This window comes from Suncus etruscus, chromosome 14, assembly GCF_024139225.1.
Source record: "Suncus etruscus isolate mSunEtr1 chromosome 14, mSunEtr1.pri.cur, whole genome shotgun sequence".
NCBI lineage: Eukaryota > Metazoa > Chordata > Mammalia > Eulipotyphla > Soricidae > Suncus > Suncus etruscus.
Window position 1 is genome coordinate 67,429,245 of NC_064861.1, and position 25,703 is coordinate 67,454,947.

The 25,703-nt window shown below is 55.8% G+C and overlaps 1 protein-coding gene and 2 non-coding genes across 3 annotated transcripts in view; all 3 read left to right on the forward strand.

The window, feature by feature from the left end:
• Positions 1–25,703, forward strand: part of VAC14 (VAC14 component of PIKFYVE complex) — a 60,187-nt gene that overhangs the window by 16,342 nt on the left and 18,142 nt on the right. The window contains exons 8-14 of the mRNA XM_049786354.1: positions 225–359; positions 491–643; positions 4,573–4,636; positions 6,161–6,305; positions 6,430–6,495; positions 13,850–14,003; positions 19,258–19,390. Of these exons, the coding sequence (XP_049642311.1) occupies positions 225–359; positions 491–643; positions 4,573–4,636; positions 6,161–6,305; positions 6,430–6,495; positions 13,850–14,003; positions 19,258–19,390 (850 nt within the window). The remainder of the gene's footprint in view (positions 1–224; positions 360–490; positions 644–4,572; positions 4,637–6,160; positions 6,306–6,429; positions 6,496–13,849; positions 14,004–19,257; positions 19,391–25,703) is intronic.
• On the forward strand, positions 1,942–2,012 carry TRNAG-GCC (transfer RNA glycine (anticodon GCC)). Its single transcript has one exon. It is a non-coding gene; the product is annotated as a tRNA-Gly (tRNA).
• Positions 2,718–2,788, forward strand: TRNAG-GCC (transfer RNA glycine (anticodon GCC)). The gene has a single exon. It is a non-coding gene; the product is annotated as a tRNA-Gly (tRNA).

A 25,703-nucleotide genomic window follows, 5' to 3' on the forward strand; every position in this document is an offset into this window, starting at 1 on the left:
GCAGGGTACCAAAAGGCATGCTGTCCGGAAGTCATTCCTGGCCAGGGTGGGAGGCGGCCCCTCCATCCTTGCCAGATACAGTGAGGCCAGTGGGGTGAAGAAGAGAGAGGCCCCCTGCAGTGCTGCACCCTGTCCTTTTGCCCTTCCCCCCTCCCCGGAATACATGGTTAGGGGTTCTGGGAGCTGATACCACTGAGCTCTATTGGGCCCTGCTTGCCCCGCAGATGATCTAATCCAGTTGACGGCCATGTGCTGGATGCGCGAGTTCATCCAGCTGGCGGGCCGGGCTATGCTGCCTTACTCCTCAGGCGTGCTAACTGCTGTGCTGCCTTGCCTGGCCTACGACGACCGCAAGAAAAGTATCCTTGGCTCTGGGAAGTGTTGGGGCCCTCAAGATGGGGTTGAGGGCTCCCTCAGGCTCCGGCTTGCTCCTGAATGCAGAGATCGGGGACAATTCCAGGCCCACTTCTCCTTACCTCCAAGCTCTCAGGCATCAAGGAAGCAGCCAACGTATGCAACCAGAGCCTGATGAAGCTGGTTACCCCTGAGGACGACGAACCTGACGAGCCCCGGCCAGGAGCACCCAAGCAGGCGGAACCAGACTCCGATGAAACCCCAGCAGAGCCAGGGGGGACGGCCAGCGGTGAGGCAGTGCAGCTCCAGAATGTCCTTCATCCCAGGGCCACCTGAGCTGGGAATCGACTCCCCGCACTAGGCAGGGGATGAGCAGAGGAAGGGGGTGTCCAAACCCTGAACCTGCCAGCCTGGCGGGGTACTGTGACAGCCACATTCCTAACCCACCTGTCCTGAGTCCTGTCAGGGTTCAGCTGCCAGTATCATTTGTTCTCAAGATTTGGGGCCTAGTAGGGACACAGACTGTCCTGAAACATGGTCCTAAGGGTGAGCCACCCAGATGACCACCCCTTCCTTCTGGAGCTGCCCTCTGGAGGGTGGAGGGATAAGCACCAGCAGCTGTTGTTCAGTCCCTGACTCTGCAAACCAGTGCTCCACCTGCATGCACATTAGTGGGATCTCACACATGTTCACATGACCCATCTGTGCAGGACACACACTGACCCACACACAGGTACATGGACTCATGCGTGCAAATACACAGGGCCACACAGATGCACACGAACACATAGACCACACACATACACAAATACACATACACACATGCATTCACATGGACTCTTACACAGACACACAGACTTATACATGCAAACACATGGGCCAGACCCAGACACACAGGCAGCTCACACATATACTCTGACATGCAGGCTCACATGTACAGACACACACAGGCACCCGCATGTGCACATGGACACAGACACAGAGCACACACTCTGACATACACAGACATGTTCCCACATACCCACACACTGACACGCAGCTGCATGAACCCTCATACCACCAGGGCGCCCCATAACAGGACATAGAGAATTGCTCTCCCCAATTCTCCAGGCTTCACCTACCCATCTTGTTGTGCAAAGGAATCCTGATTGGATTTATGCTGATTGGAATCTGGAAGTTGACGCTGGGTTTCTTCTAGACTTCTCTTTCACTGTTGAGGCTCTCTCCTAACTGAGACTCAGTGATGAACCTGAGGGTAGGCAGCCTTCTTTGCCACGTCAGCCCAGGAGAGAAACTGGTCTGAAGCCTGTTCAGGTCTTTTAACAGCCTAGACTTGGACCTTCATCCCGAGATGAAGGAATTTCCAGAGCTTTTGCTTCCCAGCAACTCTCAGACTTCTCTGAACAGCTGAGCAGATAGCCCAGGGTGCTCTAGGCCCAGGGCCTGGTGGGGACCCACGTGGGTCTGACAGAAATCCAGAAGCTTCCCTGTCATCAGGAGGCTGACGGGTGTCAGGTTACAGCCCAGCCTTCACTGCCTGGAGCCAGAGCAGCAAAACCACTGGCTGCCTAGCAGTACTCAGCTGGAGCATTGGTGGTTCAGTGGTAGAATTCTCGCCTGCCACGCGGGAGGCCCGGGTTCGATTCCCGGCCAATGCAGCAGCCAGACTTTTTGGCGACTCTTTGGAAAAATAGAAGGGGAGTTGGATCTGAAAGCATGAACCTCTCCAGGTCAATTTACTTGGTGGAGAAACTGGTAGAATCACAGAAAAAGACATTTTTATGAAGTCATCCTGAGTTTCATCTTACTGTACTAGCTTTTGACTTTTCATTTGTTTATTATTCTACTTTCAGAAAACTTGGGAAGTTAAAAAAAATAACATAGGAGGTGACAATCCCCCTTTCCCTTCTCTCCCCCTCAGCCTATTGGTCTGTGAGGTCACCTCAGGGTGCAATTCCACATTATCCAACGTTGGCTTCTCTGCTGGGAATTTGAAGGCGTGGTTTCGCTCTGTCTGGGGCTTGATAAGTCACAGCACGCAGAAGTTTTGAATATTTTATGCTGACCTAAAAAAGTGCTTCTTAACCAGAGTCGGCTCAGAGGCTGAGCAGGAGAGAAAAGGAGTGTTGGGGCTGGCTGCCAGAAAGGTTCCTTTGGGGGTGATGGAATGTTCTGGGTGCTGAAGGTGGGACAGCTGCTGGTGGGGCTGAAATTTGCCACTCTGAATTGTCTTACTTTTTTCTAAGCCATTGCCCCTTCCTCCCAGGTGGCCCCGCCACTCCAACCCCCTTCCTGCAACTGTGGCTTTGAGGAGCCAGCATCCTACGGTTAAGATCATGGCACAGGCCATCATGGCAGCAGCCGCATTGGTGGTTCAGTGGTAGAATTCTCGCCTGCCACGCGGGAGGCCCGGGTTCGATTCCTGGCCAATGCAGCCAACTCCCCTTTTTAACTTAGCTTGCCAGGACCTGGGCAAACGACACACAGGTAGCTTGGGGTTGCTTTTACTGCCTCGTAAACAGACTCTGCCCCACAGTGGCCTCAGCTCCACCTCCACACGCTCTCAGATCCACATAGCTCACAGATCACAGCTCTGAGCTGCCAGGGACCAGAAGGAGGTACCTGCAAACTCGGCGAGCTCACTGGTCAGGCCACAGCTGCACCCAGCTGCCCACTTCCTTTTCCCACTCTGCCTGGTGCCCAGCCAGCTCCCTGATAGAAGGCGGAGGGGCTCTGCCATTGCCCTCATCAGAGGGAACATTCCAGTCCCACTCACAGGTGCCGAGGAAGCTGCTCAGCTGGCCTTTGTGTGGATGTGAGTGTACATGAGATGTGAGTGTGAGCACATGTGAGGTGTGTGTGTATGTTTATGTGTGTGTGCACACATACGGCAGTAGATGCATCCTCATGGCCTCACCCACTCCCCTAGGGCCCCAACCCCTGGCCTCTTGCTCTGCTTTCCCATGGAAAAGCAGCTACTTCCACATCTTGTGTTGGAGGTGGGGGCCATGTTGTATCTTCCTCTGGCTGGGCTTTCTGTGCTCTCCCCAGATCCCTCGGGTCGTGGCCTAGACCCTGGGCTCCGAGCATGTACTGCCCATTCCTGTCTGTTGCCTGGGATGGCCCCACCTTGCTCAGTCTTGGCTCCGATGCTCTGGCCGTGTCCTGCTGATACCCGCCACAGTGCAGACACGCATGGCACTGCCCACCCATGGGTAATGCTAAGGTAGACACTGCCATGGGGAGCCAAAGCAGGGTAAAGAACTGAGGGACTCTGCATAGGTCCCAGCTCCCTCAGTCAGGCTCAGAGATAGTCTGAATCAGCCTGTGCTTCCTCCTTAGTGGTCAAGCCTCCCACTTAGGGCTCAAAGGCTACTTGACTCTGTATTTAGGTATTCAGTACTCATGCTTACAGGGGGTATGTCATGTGGGAGATGGAACCCTGGTCTTGCACACAAAACCTATGTTCAACCCTTTGTGCTCTCTGTCTCTCTCCCACTCTCCCTTTCTCCTTCTCTCCCTTTCTCTCTCCCTTTCTCTCTCTCTCCCTCTCTCCCCCCAGCCCCATTTTTATTTTTTGTTTTTATTTTTGGGCCATGCCTGGCACTGCTCAGGAGTTGGTTGCTCCTGGCCCTACAATCAGGAATCACACTCCTGGTAAGCCCAGGATATGGGATATGGGATGCCAGCGATCAAACCAGGTCAGCTGTATGCAAGGCAAACAAACACCCTCCCTGCTGTCCCTCCCTCTACCCCAACCCCCATTTTTAAAATCTGCTTTATAGGAGAAATGTTACCTATTTTCTCCCAGATTGGAGCCTATGCCCTAAAGTGTGGAGCACAAACAAAGGATCCACCTTACCTGGAAGACTGGGCAGCTTGTCTCAGAGCCTTCACCTTCAGAGGTGTAGGAAAGGGTTTCTGGGTATTCATCTTAGAGATTAGTGTCATCGGGGGCACCAAGGAGAGTGGGTTCAGGGTGGCTGGAAAGGAAGTGACATGGGTGTGTTGGGGCAGCAAGTACTGTCACCTTGCCCATTGGGTTGGCACTTTCTGGAGGGCTAGTGGGGGGCTCAAGCTTTGGGTCACATGCTGACATGGGCGTCCTGGGCTGCAGAACCTCCTGCCTGTTCCAAAAGCCAAATCACAGGTCCTGCCAGCCTGTGCCTGAGCACCCTAGGACGCACGACCCAAAGATGACACCCCTTCTCTCCCCAGGAGGCCCTGATGGAGCCAGTGACCCCGGCCTCAGTGGTGACTTAGGTGTTTTCACACCAATTAGGTGAGTCCTGGGGAGAGCCTGCAGGCTCTTAAGGGTACAGGAGACTCACCTGCTCTGCCTGGGCCACTCTTGGGGGTGCAGGATTGACCAGGTCAGGGCTCTGGAGCCAGCCCTACCCTCCCTTGTGAAGTGCTGTCAAAGGCTGGATACACCCAGCGGTGAATGGTGGCCAAGGTGCAGTCACCCTGGAGGCACTTGCAGATACTTTGACCAGGTCCCTTTGGCTTATTGGGGGTGAACCAGGCTCCATCTAATCAGGCCTCTCTTGGGAAGGCTGCTTGAGAGCTCAATAGGACCCAGGCCATGTAATGGCGCTGCCGTCCACCAGGGGGCAGTGCAAGCCCAGCAGCGAAGCCCAAGCGACCTTCAGCGCCCGTTGCTGCTGAGAATGGCCGCCCGGTCTGCTAAAGTGTCCCAGCCCACTGCTGAGAGCAGAATTGGCCCCTTTGGGCTGCTTCCTGAGGGGATTCTTCCCTGGGGGTCCCACCCTTCTCCTACGGTCACTTCGTTTCTCTCAGCTCTGAGGGCCTCTAAAACTGTGGCATTGGGCAGATGCTGCCTGGCTCAGGCCATGGAGAGGGTCCATCAAGGCTGCTGAGCAGGCCCGTAGGTCTCTCTTCTCCCTTGGGGCTCAGGGACATGCCATGCCCCTCGGCTCTGAAGGTTCCAGGAGGGGCACCATTTGGTGCCTTGAGGGGTAAACAGGGCAGGGACCTGGGACAGGGGAGGGTGCTGATGAGAAACTCCTGTGAGAATGGCTTCCAGCCCCCAATGCCTCAGCCCAGCATGACACGAGGCTGCCCCTTGTCTAGACAGGAATGTTCAGACTCACAGGGCCACTGGTGTTGTCACCCCCAGCCCAGGACTGAAGTGTCTACACTCCCCAGGGGAGGGCAGTTTTGGAGGCAGAACAGGGTAGTTAGGAGCTCGGCCGTGATGGTCCCAGTGCCTGTAAATAACAGCAGCTGGAAAGGGCAATAGGACCCGGCATCCCGGGAGGGGTATCCTGCATGGGATTGGTGCTGAAGACAAAAATCACAGGTGGGGGGCCGGAGAGATAGCACAGTAGTAGGGCATTTGCCTTGCACACAGCTGATTTGAACAGTGGTAGTTCGAATCCCGGCATCCTATATGGTTCCCCGTACCTGCCAGGAGTGACTCCTGAGCGCCACCGGGTGTGACCCAAAAAAAAAAAAAATCACAGGTGGGGCACTGAGTACAGAGCACATCTCCTGACCCAACTTAGGCCAAAGCATCAAATCATGCAATATCCACTGGGCTCGGACTAAGCTGCCAGGCTGCGTGTTCCTGCCTGGGCAGGACCCAACACACGGGGGGCCCCCATAAGGTGGGGTCAGGGGCCATGCAGTACCCTCTCTGGTCTACCTCCCTGTTGTGGATCCCAGGGATTGCCAGGCAGGACTGGCTGAGCTGGGGGAGGTCCAGGGCTGTGGGGTGCCAGGCTTGGGCTGGTTCGGGATGGGGAAGAGAACTTGAGTTCAGCCATGCCCTCCCCCTCTCCAGCTCTGAACGGGCCCCAGGCACGCTCCACCTAGACGGGATCGTGCAGGTGCTCAACTGCCACCTGAGCGACACAGCCATCGGCATGATGACTAGGATCGCAGTGCTCAAGTGGCTATACCACCTCTACATTCGGACACCTCGGAAGGTGAGTGGGGTTCAGCTATGGCACGGCTCCCAGGATTTCTGACCTGCCAGTTCTGGAGAAACCCTGGTGAGGTTGGGAGGGACCCCATCGATCACCTCATGGCACCGCCTCTTTGCCCCTCCAGATGTTCCGGCACACGGACAGTCTCTTCCCCATTTTGCTGCACACGCTGTCAGATGAGTCAGACGAGGTAGGTCTTCAGCCGCCCCTTTCCCCCCTCCATTCTGCTGGCTGGTGCCCTGTGGAATCACCTCAGAGGGGTGGGTACCCAGGTGCAGGGGGCCCCCGCTTCATGCCGGGGTGGAGAAGCAGTCTAGTCTGCTCTGATCTCTGCCTTTCCTGGCCCTGGTAGGACCCATGTGGGGTGGAAAGGCCTCAGGACACCACTGATTTCCAACATGAAGTCAGACTCTCTGGGTTTACTCTGTTGGGGTCACCACAAGTTACTCTTGTCAGGGGTGGCCCTAAATGAGAGAGAAGATAGCTGGGACTGTCTGCTGCACCCTGTCCCCCAGCCCTGCCAGCAGGTAGGGCCCTGCTGTGCCCCACCAGCACCTCTGAACTCCCTCCTAGGTCTCCAACAGATTTGGGCCCTATGCCCGCATCCACCACACGGCAGGGATATGGCAGACCATTACTCAGGGCTCCTCACATAGGCCCAGAGCCGCACACATGGACCTCTGCATTTCTAGAAAAATCCAAAACAGATGCTCTGGGAGTCTGCCCTTGACCCCTCCTGCCCATACACACATTGCATCCTCTTTCCCTTTTCCTGGCCCTCCAAAACTCTCCTCTCCCTGACTCAGCAGGGCTTGTAGACCTGCAGGGTGGTATTGGGGCCACCTTAGGGGTACTCTGCAGGGCCTCTTGCACATGAGGTCTTTTCTATCCTCCAAATCTGTGAGATAGGTCTCAGTAAGGACAGAAGCGACAGAGTCTGCATCATCCTGCAGGGACAGGAGCTCCCAGGCGGTGGGTGACCGACCATCTATGAGTGTGTGAGTGAACCTGAGTGTCTGTGAGCCTGAGTATATATGGCTGTGTCTGAGCGCCTGTGAGTGAGCCTGAGCGTGTGTGCACTGGTCAGAAAATTGAGAAGGGAACCTTCTGGCTGTGCTGTCCTTACAGATTGGCAGGCATTGACCAGAAGGACCATGTTGGCATGCAAGGCGAACATAGAACAGTGATGTTTTTAAGATCCAGATGGCAAGAAGGACCTGGTGCCCCAACCTTCTGTCTCAACTCTAGCAGTGGGAACTGGGACTTGGGCAGGTCTCCCCAACAGCTAGAGGCCTCTCTGGGGGTATGTGAGGATGAGGGTGCAGCCCCATTTAGAACCCGGCATGACTCCCATCAGCGCCTGACACCGCTCCTGGGCTCTCAGGGCCCCTGAGGGATGCTGAGGGAGGGGCTATTGTCACATCCCTGCGACAGCCAAGAGCACATCCCCAAGGCACAGGGTTCAGCAGCGGATATTGTTGGGTTGGGGTGTAGGGATCAGAAGGAAGCTGGGTGTGTGTAACCTACTCGGGTGCCCTGAGCCATGTGTCCCACTCCTGGCAGCCCTCCCCTGGGTACCCTCCTAGTGCCTGGCTCTCAGTGCAATTAGTGCAGCCAGGCCCTCGGGGTTACAAGTCTGAGTGAGCCCTTAAGCAGGGACTGGCAGGGCTGGAAAGGTTGGGGGGACACCCTAGTCTCTGGGCTGGCTTTCCACCCTCAGCAATGATTACTGGAACCTTCTAAACTGCCAGGACTTGGCATGAAGAAGGGACTGGAAGTGTCCAGGCTGGAGAGACTGCAAAGGGCTGGGCACAGGTTCTCCGCCCTGGTTCAAGACAGCAGGAGCAGCCCCTCTCAGCCTGGTTCTGGGAGTAGGAGGAGCCCCCAGCACTGCCAGGTGTGACCCTGAGAAAACAGAACCAGCCAGTCCTGATCCCCAAGGGCACCGGCGCCCCAGATACGCTTCATGTCTGAGGAAACAGCTACAATCGCGGCTCTTCCCAGTGACGTGCTCCTCCTGATGTCTTCAGAGCCCATGTCTGCAGTGACCCCATTCCTGGTAACCGAGGGACACCCACCCCCACCCCCGCCCTGGCCGCTCAGCCTGGCCCAGCCCAACCTGGCCCAGACTGTGCCTAAATTCTGGTTAATGTACTGTAGCCTCTGTCTGCTGCTCAGGGGACCCCGCCAGGGCCAGAGCTTGGCTCCCTCAGAGCACTGTGGTCTCGAGGCAAGCCAGACCCCTCCCTGGACCTGGAGAAGGAAGCAGATGTTCCAGCATCCCTGGGGAGGGCAGTGGCAGCATTCAGACACCCCCAGGAAGTCTTACTCCCAAAAAGGTGAAGCTGCGCAGGCCCCACAGAGCTCCCTGTCCAGAGTGGCCGCCTGTGGCTCTGGGCCCAACTTCTTAGAGACCAGGGCGGGGAGGCGGGCGGCCACTTGGGGCCTCTCAGGCCACTGAAGTTCTTGGCAGAACTCCACTGGACCAGCCTCCAGGCACAGCAGCATGTGGTGCCCGCTGGGGATTTCCTGAGACCTGGACACCCCTCCCCAGCCTAGGGGCTTGCCCTGGTGCAGCCAGTAGGCCTAGAGTGCCCGAATGGAGGAATGCAGGGACGGAGAGTTAACAGTGCAGGGAGAGTGTGGTGGCCCAGTGACACGCTGCTCTGGGGCTGTCACACCCCCACACTGGGCCACCGGAGATGGCCCCGACCCAGGCAGGATGCCCCATGCTCCTTCCCCACCGCAGCCCGTTGCCGTGGTGACAGGCCCTCCTGCGCCTGCAGAATATTGCCTCCCTCTACCCTGCTTCTTTCTCTCGCTCAGAAAGAAAGCGCGAGTGTTTTAGATTCATTTTGCAAAATGCTGTGACGCGCATACTAATCACTGTCGTTTCCTCTGCTTCCTCTGAAGCAAAGATCTGCGTCCCATTAGAGAGGGACTGTCCGTCCCAAGGCAGGCACCCCACATGGTGCTCTGGGCCTGCGCAGGGTGTCCCCAAAGCACACTGAGATCACCGGGGCCTTGTCCCAGAATTTTCTAACAGGTATGGGGTCTCCAAGCCCCACAGATGAGACACGGAAACCTTGGCCTAGCAGCGACACTATAAACTATGTCCAGCTCCATGGGCCCGGAGAGATAGCACAGCGGCGTTTGCCTTGCAAGCAGCCGATCCAGGACCAAAGGTGGTTGGTTCGAATCCCGGTGTCCCATATGGTCCCCCGTGCCTGCCAGGAGCTATTTCTGAGCAGACAGTCAGGAGTAACCCCTGAGCACTGCCGGGTGTGGCCCAAAAACAAACAAAAAAAAAAAACTATGTCCAGCTCCAACCCCTCCTCTCGCTAGACCAGGAATCAAGCCCAGGGCCCTCATCCAAGCCTGGGCAGATGGGGGGAGGGGGGATTTGCAGGCAGCTGGGGAGGGCAGTGGCTGCGCTGGGGGACCCCTACCTCTATGGTCTCTTCTTCAACTAGTGTTAGCCTCACTTCAGCCAACCTCCCTCCTGCTTCACAGGAAGTATGTGCCTGTGCAAGTGCGTACCCTGCACAGGAAGTGTGTGTCTCTGTTGTCTCAGTCTTGTCTGCTGCACACATGTGCCATATACAGAAAGAATGGTGTGTGTGTGTGTGTGTGTGTGTGTGTGTGTGTGTGTGTGTGTGTCTGATGCATCAGCATGGCAGGCCCCTTTCCACTTTTTGTTGTGCAGTTGCACTGGATATGGCCTAAATTTGCACAGTACATGAGAGAAACCCAAATGTAAAACAAGACTGTGCTGTCTGGCGGGGCATGGGTCACATCCCCTCAGAGGCCCTTCCTACCCAGCCCAAAGCCACAGCTCCCACCAAGCCTACCTAGAGTTCCCATGGTCTTGGGGCAAACCCCCGCCTAGGCCACGGACAGATGCTGAAGTTCCATGTCTAGCAAGACCCCCTTTGGTCAAACTCAGGCCTTGCCCCTCCTCTGCCCCAGCTTTCTTGCACTAGCCTCAGCAAAACTCTGACAATAAAGCCTGGTGCAGCCTCCGTGGCTTGGAGCTGCCTGTGACATGCTCCCTGTACCTAGAGCAGGTGACCAGGAAGGGCAATTGGGCAAGTGAAGGCAGCATCACCCCTGCAGCTAGGCCAGGGAAGACCCAGTGGGGAGTGAGGTGGGCCCTATGGATCAGGATCCAGCCCAGGGCATGTCTGGAGGAGGTAGGGCATGCCTAGGTATCTAGGCAGGCGCCAGAGGCTGCTACTACAGTACCCTGTCCGCTCTTTCAGGAGTCAAGCTGTGAACTGTGCCCGGTATGAGGGAGAGGTAGAGTTCTTGCACCTCATAAGCACAGCAAAGCATCATGTTAGGTCGCTGTTAGGGGTGCCTGTGTAAGATTTTGGCTTGATTCATTCTGTGGGTTTCCCCCTTTTTTGAAATTTGGGGTCACACCCAATGTAGCCTCCCTGGCTCTGTTCCAGGAGTCACCCCTGGTACTTGGGACCATATGCCGTAATCCAATGGGCACAGCCACATGCAAGCCAAGAAAGAACCTTAACCACTTAACCCCTGTACTCTTAGGCCAGGATTCCTTTATTTGTTTGGGGGGGGCCCAAAACAGCAGCATTCAGGGGTTACTCCTTGCTCTGCACTCAGAAATTGCTCTTGAGGCCAAAGAGATAGCATAGCAGTGTTTGCCATGCAAGCAGCCGATCCAGAACCTAAGGTGGTTGGTTCGGATCCTGGCGTCCCATATGGTCCCCGTGCCTGCCAGGAGCTATTTCTGAGCAGATAGCCAGGAGTAGCCCCTGAGTACCTCCGGATGTTGCCCAAAAAAAAAAAATTTGATCTTGAGCGGCTGGAGAGATAGCATGGAGGTAAGGCATTTGCCTTTCATGCAGAAGGTTGGTGGTTCAAATCCCAGCATTCCATATGGTCCCCTGAGCCTGCCAGGAGCAATTTCTGAGCATAGAGCCAGGAGTAACCCTGAGCACTGCCAGGGTGTGACCCAAAAAAAAAAATGGGGGCCAGAGTGGTGGCACAGAGCGGTAAGGCATCTGCCTTGCCGACACTAGTCTAGGGACCGTGTTTCAATCCCCCAGCATTTCATATAATCCCCCAAGCTGGGAGCGATTTCTGAGCACATAGTCAGGATTAAACCCTGGGCATTACCGGGTATAGCCAAAAAAAATCACTCTTGGCAGGCTTGGGGAACCATGTGGTATGCCAGGGATCAAACCGGGTCCATCCCGGGTCAGCCACATGCAAGGCGAATGCTCTGCCACTCTACCTCTGTGCTATTACTCCAGCCCTTGATTTCTTTTTAGAAGATTTTTTTGTTTCTTTTTGTTTGTTTGTTTGTTTGTTTTGTTTTTGGGTCACACCCGGCAGTGCTCAGGGGTTACTCCTGGATGTCTGCTCAGAAATAGCTCCTGGCAGGCACGGGAGACCATATGGGACACCGGGATTCGAACCAACCACCTTTGGTCCTGGATCGGCTGTTTGCAAGGCAAACGCCGCTGTGCTATCTCTCCGGGCCCTATTTTCTGTTTTCTTTTGGGGAGTCACATCCAACTCTACAGTGAAGAATTATTCATGGTTGTGCTTAGCGGACCATATAGGATGCCAGGGATTGAACCCAGGTCAGCCATATGCAAGCACCTTACCCACTGTAATATCACTGTGTCCTCTTTTTTGGGGGGCTACACCCATTTTTCCTGGCTCTGCACTCAGGGATCACTCCTAGCAGTGCTCAGGGAACCTTATAGGATGCCAATGATCCACCCCTGGTCAGCCACGTGCAAGACAAGCACCCTACCTACCCGCTGTGCTTTCTATAGTTCCGCTCCTGTTTTTATTTTTACATAGTGGTGCTGGCACCATTTTTATCATGATGTAAAGCATAGCTAACAGGGTTACATACATGCAGTTGTCCCAACACTGCAGCCTTCATGTGAACTTAACCAGTGTCCATCTCCCTCCTGCCCATCGTGACCTCAATGCTGGAGACCAGTTCTCAGGCCCTGATGTCTTTAGTAGTGAGGAAAAGAGAGACAGAGAGATTTTATCTGTCTCTATCCTTCTCCTGACTAACTTCACTCAGCATGATCTGTGGCACAAGATCCAGCCTTGTGGTAGCCAGTGGCCAAGTTTTTCACTTAATCGCGCAGTGTGCCATTGTGTGTATGCACTGTATCCTCAAAAGAAAGGGTGAGATAGCACAGCAGTAGGGCGTTTGCCTTGCACGAAGCTGATTCGAGCAGACAGTGGCTCGAATCCCAGTATCCCATGTGGTCGCTCATGCCTGCCAGGAGCGACTTCTAAGCACAGAGCCAGAAGCAATTCCTGAACACCACTGTGTGTGACCCAAAAACCAAAAAAAAAAAAGGTTGATAGGCTGGAAATGTCACCCCACAGACTGGGAGAAAGTACATGCTCACACCACCTGACAGAAGTTCTATACTCCAGCTAGCTATAGGAGAACTTGTGAAATGTAACCAATAAGAAAACTGAGTTGGGACCCGGAGAGATAGCACAGCGGCATTTCAGCCGATCCAGGACCAAAGGTAACGGTTGGTTCGAATCCCGGTGTCCCATATGGTCCTCGTGCCTGCCAGGAGCTATTTCTGAGCAGGCAGCCAGGAGTAACCCCTGAGCATCGCCGGGTGTGGCACAAAAACAAAAACAAAAACAAACTGAGTTGGAGGGATGAACGGGAACCTCCCCAGAGACATGCAGGACAGTTAGACAAGAAAGTGCTCTGCACCTTCCTTTCCTTCCATGGGTGCATTTCCCCTTTCAGCCCAGGATCCCCTGCCTGGCATATACCAGGCACTGGGCTCCTCCCCAGCACCCCCAACCCAGATGCTGTACCCCCCTAGACCTGCCTTTGGGAACATGTCACATCAGTGGCATCGCTGAGCTATGTGTGGCCTCACCTCATTGCAGCCCTCACTTATTGGGTCTTGTCAGGGTTCGGCCTCTCAGGGGTCGGGGTGCCATGGGAATGAATCCTGGCTTTAACTTGGACAGGGTAGCCAAGCTTCTGGACTCCCTGTTGGCCTATAGATGAGCCCCCCACCTGTTTCCCCAGTACCCTTGGCTCCCTGATTAATCAAGGTAGGCAGTGCGTCCCTTGACCAGGCTGCTACTGGCCCTCAGGGAACCCTGTAGGTGCCTCCCACTCAGAATCTGCTTTGTAGTGTGAGGGTGCCAGCAGGTCATTCTGCCAAGCTCGAGGGACAGGTGCACCACTGATTACCTGCAGCCCATCAGGGGCTCAAGGTACTGAGGGGGAGACAGGGAAGGGGGCTGGAACAGATGGAAGGGGCAGGCTGGCACGAAGATGGCACTGACCTTTTGCTCTGAGGAGAAAGTCCAAGCTTTGCCTGCCTAGAGTCAGATTTCACCCTTGAGGACCTGCGCCCCATCAGCAGGCCACCCAGCATGCCAGCCCCATAGTCTGACTCCAGAATGTTCCTTCATCTTCGCAAACCCTGGAATGGCCCTAGCTTAGCTTTCATACCCCCAAGCTGTGTGGCAAGGCCTCATGCTCTGCTCTTCTCCCCCAGGTGATCCTGAAGGATCTGGAGGTGCTAGCAGAAATCGCTTCCTCCCCTGCTGGCCAGACAGATGATGCAGCCCCCCTGGACGGCCCTGACCTACGGGTTGGCCACTCGGAGCTCCAGGTGCCCATGGCCAGCAGGGTGGGCCTGCAGCCCCCCGGTGAGTGTCCTGCAGCCACCCCCGGACCCCATGAGCTTCACCAGACCCACCCCCAGATGGGACCCCGGCCCAAAAGTCTCCTCTTCTACCCCATCCTGGAAGCAGCCGAGGCACCTCAGGTCCTGCAGGTGTAGGACATGCCAGTCTTATCCTTTCTGCCGACGAGCTAAAAATAGCGGCTCCATGGCAGGCAGCCCAAGGACCAGCCCAACTGCCTGTTTCTGGGCAGCGTGGCTGCAGGTGCACCCACTCCCCCTCAAAGCACCCCCAGACCTCATGTTTGGACCCCCAAGCAGTGCACGTGGTTGAAACATGCCCACATGTCCTGGGGGGGGGGGGGTCCCTAGGGTTCCCCCAACTCTTGAACCATACCAACTTTGGATCCAGGTCCCTGAACAGCTCCTCCATGGACACAGAGCCAACTAGATGGGGTACACAGTCCTGGGACAACTGCTCCAGGGGCCTCCTCGGGCCTGGTCCATGCCCCAGCATTACCCCAAAGAGACACTGGTGCCACATGCACTCTCCCTAAGCATCAGGCAGGAAGAAGGTCTCCCAGAGTCCTGTCACTAGGAGGCCACAGTCAGCAACATTCCCACACCACATGCTCTCCCGCAAGTCCAGATTCTATCCTGTGCCCCTGACTCAGTACTTGGGAGGTCAACCTGAAATCTCCAGGATGTGGGGGCAGAAGTGGAGGGTGGGAGAGTGGGCGGAACCAGAGCTGGGAGGTGGACAGCCAGAAGGGGAGCCCCTCCCTCCAGCACCCCTCACCAAGAGCCTTGAGAGGCAGATCCCCCATGTGAGAGCTTTGGCCTCCCCCCAATACCCACAGCCCACAGCTCCTCTCTTCCTCTGAGAGACACAAGCAGCCTCTGAGCTCCCTCCTGGACCACCCTGGGTCTGTCAGCAGAATCCTGGGTCAATGGAAGAGCCATCCACTTGGGAGAAAACACCCTCTGGGAAAGGCACCTGGGCTGCGGGAACCATACCTGTCCCAAGCTATCACTGGGTTCCAGGGTCCCCAACTGTCAGAGGTCAAGACGACACCCGGTGGCCAGAGACTGAGGGTGCAACCCCGCCTTGGCCATTCTAGAAGGGGGTCCTGCGGGAAGTCACATTCAGGCTCCGAGTTTGGGTGGTCTGCATCCTCCCTCCGGACCCCTTCCTGCTGAAGCTGGGCTTCTCCCCTGGAGGAGGGAGTACCTGGCCCATGCCTTGCTCCCCCTCATAGGTTTGGGAAGTGCAGTTGGCTGGACAGAGAAGGACCCCGGAAACCAGGCCCCAGATAGGGACTCACTTCTCTTGCCCTTGTTCCCAGCCCAGGCTCCAGGGCTCCAGAGGGGGATGCCCCTAGGAAAGGACATTACCCCCTCAGCGCACACTCCCACACCCTGACTCCTCCTAGATCCCGCCCTCCCCTGGGTCCTCTCCCTCCTGGCTCCACAGCCATTACCCCAGTCCTTCCAAGGGACACTTCCTGGGTGGCCACCTACACCCTGCTCCTCCTTCACTTGCCCTGGGGTGGTAGTGATGGGGGAAACAGGACGGGAGCAGGGGATCCTGTGAAAGGGTGGGGAAGCAGGACCCCGCGGGCCAGGCTGGGACTGGGCTACAAGCCGGCACATCTGGTTCTGCTGAACTGTGACTTGGTTGTGTGCGAGGCCGGAGCTATTTTTAGCCTGCCAAGGGGCTGCTTCGCGTCACAGTCTCTGAGCTCCAGCCTGACGCAGCCGGGTTCTCATGTCGCCACATCAGGGTTCACTTAGGCACATGTGGGGGCCGGCCCTGCACTCCCAGCATCTGGCTGCCCTTTGCTGGCCGGCAACGGAAATCCTGCTGGGGCCACTAGTCCAGGCCCTGAGGCTAGTAGTAGCTTTGGCAGGGAGACCCCAGGCCAGGTGGGCCCCCGCCCCCTTTTTCCTCCCCCTGAATGAGTTAGGAGGTCTATTCAGTTGTGGGCCAGCCCCACCTGGGGGTGCAGATGCCCCGTTCCTCAGAGACCGAGGCATGGAGCCGGCCAAGCTCAGCAGAGGAAGCTTTTATCGGAGCAGCTGAGGAAGGATTTTCCCAGCCCCATAGGCCAGCGGATGTGGTGGGGGCAGGGAAAGTGGTTGCTGGGGGCTCCATACACCCCAGTCCACAGCAAGCAAGGACTGAGCAGAGATGAGCATCCATACCCTGTGCTCACCTCTACCTCTCCCCCTCCCCCTCAATCCCTTCCTCTCCTCCCTGTTCCTTCCTCCCCTCCTGTTACTCTCCCTCATTCCATCTCAAGCCAACCTGCATGTGAACTAAGGCAAAACAGCTTGTGGATGTTGTACATGTCCCCCCCACTGTCCTCCCTGGTACCTCCAGGAAGAGGTATCTCAGGCTCCTGAAGCCCCTGCCAGCCCTGGGCCTATACCCAGAGAAGCCCTCCACTTCTGACCTTGTCTGTGGAAGCTTCTGGCAGCCCAGGCACCCCAAGGACAGGGACCACCTTCTGTGGCTTCCCATAGGTTACCTTCAGCCCAGCTTCTGTGCTGGGAGTGTGAAGGCTGAGGGGACAGTGGGGTATGGAGAGGCAGGTTCCCTCCCTGAACACTGGGGTGGGGGTATAGGCTGGGGTATGGAGAGGCAGGTTCCCTCCCTGAACACTGGGGTGGGGGTGTAGGCCCACTGTCCCCTTGTCCTGGCAAAGACGTGAAACATCCCAGGTGGTGAGCATCTCCCACTTGACACTCCCACTGCCCCCAGCCCCCCACTTCAGCCTCAGAGCCAGAATTCTGCAGTGTGGGGTGCCGGCTCCCCACACAGACCCCACTCCACCAGCTGGGGGGGTCTCAGGGGCCAGCCTCAACCCCATGTGTCACTCATTGTCATTGAATAGGAATGTTGGTGCCCCCCTTTACCAGCAAGGAAACAGGGCCCAGGCCTGTGGTCAAGGGAACCACAGACTGACAGACTCCTGCAAAGCTTCAGCACTCAGCCTAGTACTTCCTTCCCACCTGCCGCAGAACCAAGGACCCCAAGCTGGGCCCAGCTCCAGCCCTGCAGGAAGGAGGCAAGGCAGCTGGAGGGGCTTCTAGCTGAGTGCCATGTGCCAGGGCTTGCTCACTTCCTGTGGCCCCAGAGCACACTCAGCATGTGGGGTGATGGCAGGATTGGGCCACACAGGTGCCAGATCTCCTTCTGCCCTAGGAGGGCCTCTCTACTGTCATTCCCTCCTTTGGCTGGCCTTGGAGCCTGAGTGGCCTTTCGGCCTGGAAATGGGGCAGGATGGAGCGAACACAGGCAGGAAGGCACAGGGTGCTAGGGGCTGTCAGGAAGTGGGGTGCAAAATGGTTCCATGACACAGGTCCCTCTTGTGTGGGGACACAGTTCGATTCAGTGGATCATCATGTCTACAAGTATCAAGAGTTTGACAACTTCTCTCCAGATGGGTCCCTGCATGTGTTTCTCTGGCCTGGTTGCTATGACAAGGCCTTTCAGACCAGATTGAATAATAGCAGAGAAGGTGCCTGACCTTGCCCTGTGCCTGATCCTTGGGAACGAAGATTTCCTATTTCCCACAGCTGTGAGTTTGTTAAAAGTGGCCTTTACAGTCGTCAAGTTCATTCTTTCTCTATCTTGAGAGATTTTATCATGAGATGTTGAATCTTGTCAAAAGCACTTCTCTGCTTCTTTTTATATGATCCTATAAATTTTTGTTTTGTTTTGTTTCATTTTTGCACCATACCTCATGGTGCTCTGGGCTTGCTCTGTCTATGTTCAGGGATCACTCTGAATGCAGTTTGGGGGACCATTATATGGTGCCTCAGATCAAACCCACAAGCGCCTTTCTTGTTATACTATCTCTGAAGCCCCTTATCATGTGTTTACCTTCACTTTTGTTGATATGGTGTGTTCCATCAATTGACTTGTGCATATTTTTGGGGGGGGGGGTCACACCCGGCAGCACTCAGGGGTCACTCCTTGCTCTATACTCAGAAATTGCTCTTGGCAAGCTTCGGGGACCATATGGGATGCCCGGATTCGAACCACCGCCCTTCTGCGTGCAAGGCAAATGCACTACCTTTATGTTATCTCTCCGGCCCCTATTGAACCATTCTTATACTCTTGGAATGGAATTCCACATTGATTGTGGTATATGATTCTTTTTTATATATTGTGGAATTAGTTCACTAAGATTTTGTTGAGGATCTTGGTTTTTGGGTCACACCAGGCTGCGCTCAGGAATTATTCCTGACTCTACGCTCAAATCGCTCCTGGCAGGCTCGGGGGACCATATGAGATGCCAGGATTCGAACCACTGTCCTTCAGCGTCTAAGGCAAACGCCCTACTGCTTCACTATCTCTCCAGTCCCTTTGTTGAGGATCTTGGCGTTGGTCTTCATCAAGGATACTTTTTTTTTTTTTTTTTTTTTTTTGGTTTTTGGGTCACACCCAGCAATGCTCAGGGGTTATTCCTGGCTCTACGCTCAGAAATCACCCCCGGCAGGCTCGGGGGACCATATGGGATGCCGGGATTTGAACCAGCGACCTTCCGCATGTAAGGCAACCGCCTTACCGCTGTGCTATCTCTCCGGCCCCCAAGGATACTTTTTTATTTGGTTTGGTTTGGTTTGTGTTTGGGAGCCACACCCAGCAGTGCTTCAGACTCATTCCTGCTGGTGCCCAGAGGATCGTATGTGGTGCCATTGATCAAACCTGGGTTGGCCACGTCAAGGCAAGCACCCTTCCTGCAGTACTATCACTCCTGCCACAGAGGCAGAATGTCTGATCTCAGTGCCCAGGGCTCCTCCATCTCTCCTCCCGCAGCCTGTGTCTCTATCTATACATCTCCTCATGTGTACTTCATTGGCTGAGAGGAAACTATTTAGGACATTAATGAGAGCACCTTGCTTAGGGCTAGCCAGTGTTCTCTGGGAAACTGCCACATGCCCACTGTGGGTTGGAGGTCCCCGTGGAGGCCAGGGAAGGTCATCTGGGTGGGGTGAGAGTTACAGTAGAATCACATTTCCTGTGTATTTCCTGATTTTATGTTCTCTCTCTCCTCTCTCTCTCTCTCTCTCTCTCTCTCTCTCTCTCTCTCTCTCTCTCTCACACACACACACACACACACACACACACACACACACCACCATCACCACTACTACTGTACACACACACACCACCATCACCACTACTACTGTTTGAGCATTTACATTTATTTCTACTCTGAGGCACCCCTCCCAGAACTCAGAGTAAACCCCTGTCCCTTCATCTGCAGGTTCCAAAGGCTTAGAATCTTCTCCTTCCACACCCACCATGAACTCCTACTTCTACAAGTTCATGATTAACCTTCTCAAAAGATTCAGCAGCGAACGGAAGCTCCTGGAGGCAAGAGGCGCTTTCATCATCAGGTCAGTCCCATAGTGCCGGGACGGGGAAAGGGGGAGAGGGAGATGAGGGCGCTACCATGGAGGGGGTAGCCCCAGTTTCTGCAGGGGACACACGATTCCCTCTACATCACATGGTGAATTCTGTTCTCTCCCCTTCGTATGACTCTTGTCCTGTGGAGCTAAAGCTCAATCTGGTAGTAGCGAAGCAGGTACGAAGTGGCCAGCACCATGGACATACTTGTAGCCCTGTGTCACGAGCTCTCTGTTGTATTAAATAAATAACGATGGTGCTGGATGGCGATGGATGGAGGCCTTTGTGCTTAGGCCCCAGCCACGTGGCTTCATCCCCATCCAGCTGGCGAATTTCAGGCCCAGGTGAAATCACTCACACGCAGCCATCAGGAAGAATCATCTTTATTTATGCCCTAGCCACCACAGGTGTGTGGCCTATGTCAACCTTTTAAGCATTCAGCTATATTTTGCTAGCCCTGCATCTTATCTCCTGTTAGCCATCTTCCCTTTGGGCTCCATGCGGCCCAAAGATCCAAAAGCCAGGAAGCCAAGCCGGGCCAAGAGAGAAACGGCAAAAAGGCCAAAGAGCCAAAAGGGCCGAATTCCCTTGGTCCCAGCCTTATCTACCTTTTTCCAAACCCCTCCCAGGAATGGGAGGGGCTTGCAGGTAAAGTTACACCTACTATCCGGTTCCCAAGACCCCTCCCAGATATGGGCGGGTCTTGGGGTACACCACACTCTCCTCACCAGTAGGGTCTGGCCATGGGCCTGCTCAAGAAAGTAACCCACAGCCCAACAGCATCTCAGTGGGGAGCTGTTCCTCCAGGGTCCTCAACACAGGACAGGGAGAGGCTAGGATCCCCCTACCCACCCACACCAGTGCAGTTGGAGACTGGGGTGACAGGTTCCTCAAGCTTCCAGGGAAGCAGGCAAGACTGTTCTAGTCCCAGGAGCTGGGCAGGGTGCCCAAGCCAGCCTGGGAATGTCAGAAGAGTGATCCCCGAGAGGGGCCCACCAGAAGGAAGTAGAGAATGGCTCTGCAACCTCCATGCAGCCGGCCGGGTCCCAGGCCCAGGTGAAATCACTCACTCACACGCAGCCATCAGGAAGAATCATCTTTATTTATGCCCTAGCCACCACAGGTGTGTGGCCTATGTCAACCTTTTAAGCATTCAGCTATATTTTGCTAGCCCTGCATCTTATCTCCTGTTAGCCATCTTCCCTTTGGGCTCCATGCGGCCCAAAGATCCAAAAGCCAGGAAGCCAAGCCGGGCCAAGAGAGAAACGGCAAAAAGGCCAAAGAGCCAAAAGGGCCGAATTCCCTTGGTCCCAGCCTTATCTACCTTTTTCCAAACCCCTCCCAGGAATGGGAGGGGCTTGCAGGTAAAGTTACACCTACTATCCGGTTCCCAAGACCCCTCCCAGATATGGGCGGGTCTTGGGGTACACCACACTCTCCTCACCAGTAGGGTCTGGCCATGGGCCTGCTCAAGAAAGTAACCCACAGCCCAACAGCATCTCAGTGGGGAGCTGTTCCTCCAGGGTCCTCAACACAGGGCAGGGAGAGGCTAGGATCCCCCTACCCACCCACACCAGTGCAGTTGGAGACTGGGGTGACAGGTTCCTCAAGCTTCCAGGGAAGCAGGCAAGACTGTTCTAGTCCCAGGAGCTGGGCAGGGTGCCCAAGCCAGCCTGGGAATGTCAGAAGAGTGATCCCCGAGAGGGGCCCACCAGAAGGAAGTAGAGAATCTGCTGGAGTGGAAGGTGAGTGGGGAAGATGGCTGCAGGCTCTGACTGATGCCTTGTGGGGGTCTTTACCCACAGCCCTCACCACCGCCATGCATTCCTGGACAGGGCCCTGAGGCCGGTTCCTACAGTGTTTCAAGGAGAACAGGATGGGGAATGGGGGTGTTGGGAAGCCCACTGAGGAAGCTGAGGTGAGGTGCAGCAAAAGGTTCAGTCATAACAGCAGAATAGTTGAGCCTGGCACCTCAGGCCCCTTTGGATCCCCCAGGTGGGACCCAGGGAGCAGCCACTGTCCTGCTGAGGTCCTGGAAAAGTTGTTGAAGAGACTGTTCTAGAAGGATCTAGACCCCACCCATTGGTCAGATGGCGATGGCATTTATGTGCTCATTCATTCGTTAATTCATCAATTCACTGGCTCCTTCCTGAGTGCTGACTGTGCAGTTACTGTTCTGGAAGGTTCTGCTCTGGTGTTTGTGGCTCTTCTGTTCTTTTTTTTTTTTTTTTTTTTTTTTTCTTTGTGGTTTTTGGGTCACACCCGGCAGTGCTCAGGGGTTATTCCTGGCTCCGTGCTCAGAAATTGCTCCTGGCAGGCACGGGGGACCATATGGGACGCCGGGATTCGAACCGATGACCTTCTGCATGAAAGGCAAACGCCTTACCTCCATGCTATCTCTCCGGCCCCGGCTCTTCTGTTCTTATGGGATCTGTGATAAGGGGAGGGATGGGGAGGCTAAGGCACTGACCATGTGATGGGGGTAGGGTCCAGGAGGGAGAATCGTTGACACCGAGTGGCCTACTCAGCAGAAGACTGCTGTAGGTTTCAGGCCCCAACCCCTACAGCATGTGTTTGGAGGGAGGAGAGAAACACCAGAACTCAAAGCTCTTGTCCTCTGTGAAGGAGGGCTGGTGTCTCTGTGCACCCCCAGGGCTTGGGCCTCAGGCACTGGTAGGATTGGGGTGGTGGTCCCACTACCTCACCACTCTGCAGTCTCAGGAAGCGGAGGAACCTCATGCCCAGCACTCGCCCCCTGCCCTTTGTCACCCCTCAGCCCTAGAGGTGCCCTACAGACCCCACGACTGGGCCGCTAGTATCCCTGGCCTGGCCACAGCTCACTGTCCCCCTAGCTTTTGCCCCTCATAGACCCCATCGGGTCACTTTTGGGTCTTAGGGATCCCTCCCCCCATGTGACCCCCAAACCATGTAAGCTATGTCTGCTGGTCCTGGACTTCATCTCAGCCCCTGAGCCACAACACAGCCTCCCAGCTGTTCACCAGGCCAGTCTTGCTCCCTCCCCTTCCTTCTCTTCCCTCTTCTCCCTCCTTCCCTTGCTTCTACTCTTCTTCCCTCCCCTCCCCTCCCCTCTTCTCCCTCCTCTCCTCTCCTCTCCTCTCCTCTCCTCTCCCCTACCCTGTTTTCTGCTTTGAGAGGCACAAACTAGGGGCAGAAGAGAATTCCCTCTCATCCCCTAAGAAGGGACCAAGCTGATTATAGGCAGGGCCAGAGTTCAGGGTCAGGTTCTCTGGAGTGTCAGAGTCCTGAGAGACAAGCAGCGCAGGGATCTGGGAGTCATGCCCCCCCCCACACACACACACACACACACTTCATCCAGGCTTTCCCAGGCCCTTCCCCTGGGCTGTGGGACCCAGGCAGGCTCCAGCCAGGCCTCCCATCAGATTCAGAAGGCGATTCTCTGGGGGACAGAACTGTCTAGACATATGCTGAAGAGGCCAGTAGTGTGTCAGCCCAACTCCTACCAGCCCCGTGTGTGAAGGAGAAAGGGGAGCGTGGGCAGAGCCCCACCCTCCTGGGGACTGTACAGGCCTTCCAGGCCCCCCTTCCTCACAGCTGGATGGGGGAGCAAGGGGATTCCCGCAGCCCTGAGCTGTCTCACTAGCTCACTCACAGGCCATCACTCTGCAGAGGGTTACATAAGCCCCAGCAGCGCAATAAAGGGGAGCTGTTCTGCCTCCTAGTCCCGGCCCCCCACAGTGGTCCAGGCGGTGGGGAGCACAGAGAGGGAGAGAGAATTGGACCTTCTGTCCCAGCAGAGCCCCCAGCAGCCTGCCCTGGTGGGTCTGTACCTTCCCTTCCTCCGCCCCTGCCCAGCCTTCCTGCCAGCGTGGCCACCAAACAGAACAGCGAACAGTGAACAGCACTGGACTTGTTTGCCTGAACCACTGCCCTTCTCCCCAGCGGGCGGGGGGGCAGGGACCAGCCTCTTCGAGGAGAGGGGAGCAGGGCTGTAGGGGGGCCAGCGGAAGCCAGCAGCTGCAGCGTGTACAAGGCTGGCTTCTGTGCGGGCGGCTCCGAGGCCAGGACGCGCCTGCCTGGCCAGAAAGGCCCCTGGCCCATGGCCGGCCTGTCAGCTGCTTCCTCTCCTGACTTGCCAGGGGCCGGCTGGGAACTCAGGACCCTGCCCAGCCTGGCCTCTCCCAGCAGATAGGGTCTGAGGCTGTGTAGTGTAACATGACACAGCACACCCTTCTCTCTTCCCAGCCCCATGATAAGGCTTCTGGCTCCTTCTGGTTCCCCTTTAACCCCTGTGTCTGTGCCTCCAACATCCTAGTCTTCTGTGAGAGTCAGGTCCAAGTTGGGGATCAGGGAAGACAACGCTGATTAACTGCCTAGGGGAAGTGGGCAATGGTTTTGGTTACTAGCCCTGAGCCTCCCCCCTCAGGCCGTGTCCCTGGAGATGCCCTTTACCATCCTGGTACTCCCATGAGGCCAGGCCAGCTGGCCGGGGTGGGGGAATACAGCCTGCACCCCTGTCCTCGGGCCCCAGCCCCAGGAATTCACTCCCCTTTTCGGGTCCCTATATACCACTTTACCTGCGGATGGATGAAGAGGTGACATTTAGCAAGGCCCCAATATCTTTGACTGATACAGGGTGCTGACATGAGAGTAGCCCTGTGCTATGAGTTTGGTGGGTTCCAAGCTGCCCTCAAGCCAGCACATCCACTTGGGGGAACTTTACTGAGGCTTGTACAGGTGCTGCCTGGTGCCTTTTCATGGGCTGTGTCCATGGCCCCAAAGAAAATTCAGCTGCCCTGGCGAGTTTCCCTGGACTACCTCACCGATGGGCCCCCATGGGACATGCAGGATGAAGGCACACACACCAACACACACACACACACACCCCAAGGAAGAAGCTTCCAGGGGCTCCTGCTTCCTCTTCCATGGCTACAACCTGCTCTGAGGCTCCGATGGGTTTCCCAGCATTTTCTCCCTGGCCTTGGCAGCTCCCTGGATGGGGCAGCAGAGATTGCAACACCAGCTCCGCTGACCGGCCTCGGGTTCTGGTAGGGGTGGAGTCACTGACCCTGAGTTCCTCAGAGCCCCCTCCCGCCTGCTGTCCCAGCACCTTCCACCCTCCTATACCCAAGGTGGGGGACCCCAGGCACACTCCCTCACAAGAGTGATGATTTCCTTCTGCAGAGCAGGCAAACATACCGGGTAGGTCCATTCCAATGGGCTGCGGGAACTGGGAAGAAGCCCTAGATGAGGAACCCCCCAGAAGTCTGGGAGCTTTAGGGGTTCACAGAACCTCCTGGATGGCAGTTGGTGTGCTGGCAGGAAGCCACACTTCCCCTGGCTTGGAGCAGTGCTGTGGAGATGCCCAGCAGCCCCCCCTAGGACCTGACCCCCAGCAGCACTTTATTAGTGTTCAGGACTAGAGCTGGTCGTCGGGTTGTTGCCCAGAGACCAGACCTCGGTCGGAGGTTTCTGTAGCCGCAGCTGCCGCACTCGGAAGCCTTCATGTTTGACCCATGGCTGCTGGGAAACCGGTACCGTGGCCTGGGCAACCACAGTTGCCCTGCCATGAGAGGCACTGCCCCTTGTCAGGCCCTACCACCCTCCCCTCCTGAGGGGCAAACAAGCACCCTGAGTGCCTGGAGTTTGGGGTTCTGTTCTGTTTTATTAGTTTTGGGTCACACCCAGCAGTGCTCAGGGCTCATTCCTGGCTCTGCATTCAGGAAACCAACTGAGTAGGCTCAGGGGACCATATGGGGTGCTGGAGATTGAACTCAGGTTGGCTGAGTACAAGGCAAATGTTCTCCCTGTTGTGCTGTCGTTCTGGTCCCAGAGCCCCAAGTTTAAAAACTGAGGAATTTCATTTGTTTTTGTTTTCTGTTATGGACTATACTCAGTGGTACTCAGGACTTAGTCCAGGCTCAGTACTCAAAGGTTACTCTTAGCAGTGCTGGGGAATCATATAGTGCCCTGCTATATAGTGCCCCACACTCTCTCCAGCCTCAGAACTGGGTCTAAATGCCTAGGACAGCAGCCAGTGTTTCAGCTCACACAGCACAGCACAGACCCCTCTTAGGACTTCGTCTGTTCCTGGTGTCACTTCCATGTATGTTAGAGGCCCCTGTGTCAGCCACACAGTGTATACACACACACAAAGACACAAAGATCTCTGTCACGCACATGTTTCTGTCATAAATACACATTAGAATTTCTTTACATGTATCTCTCACATAAACACAGTTTTCTCTCTCTCTTTCTCTCTCTCTTCACACACACACACACACACACACACAGATTTCTGTCACATGCAGCTGGTGCAGGGCT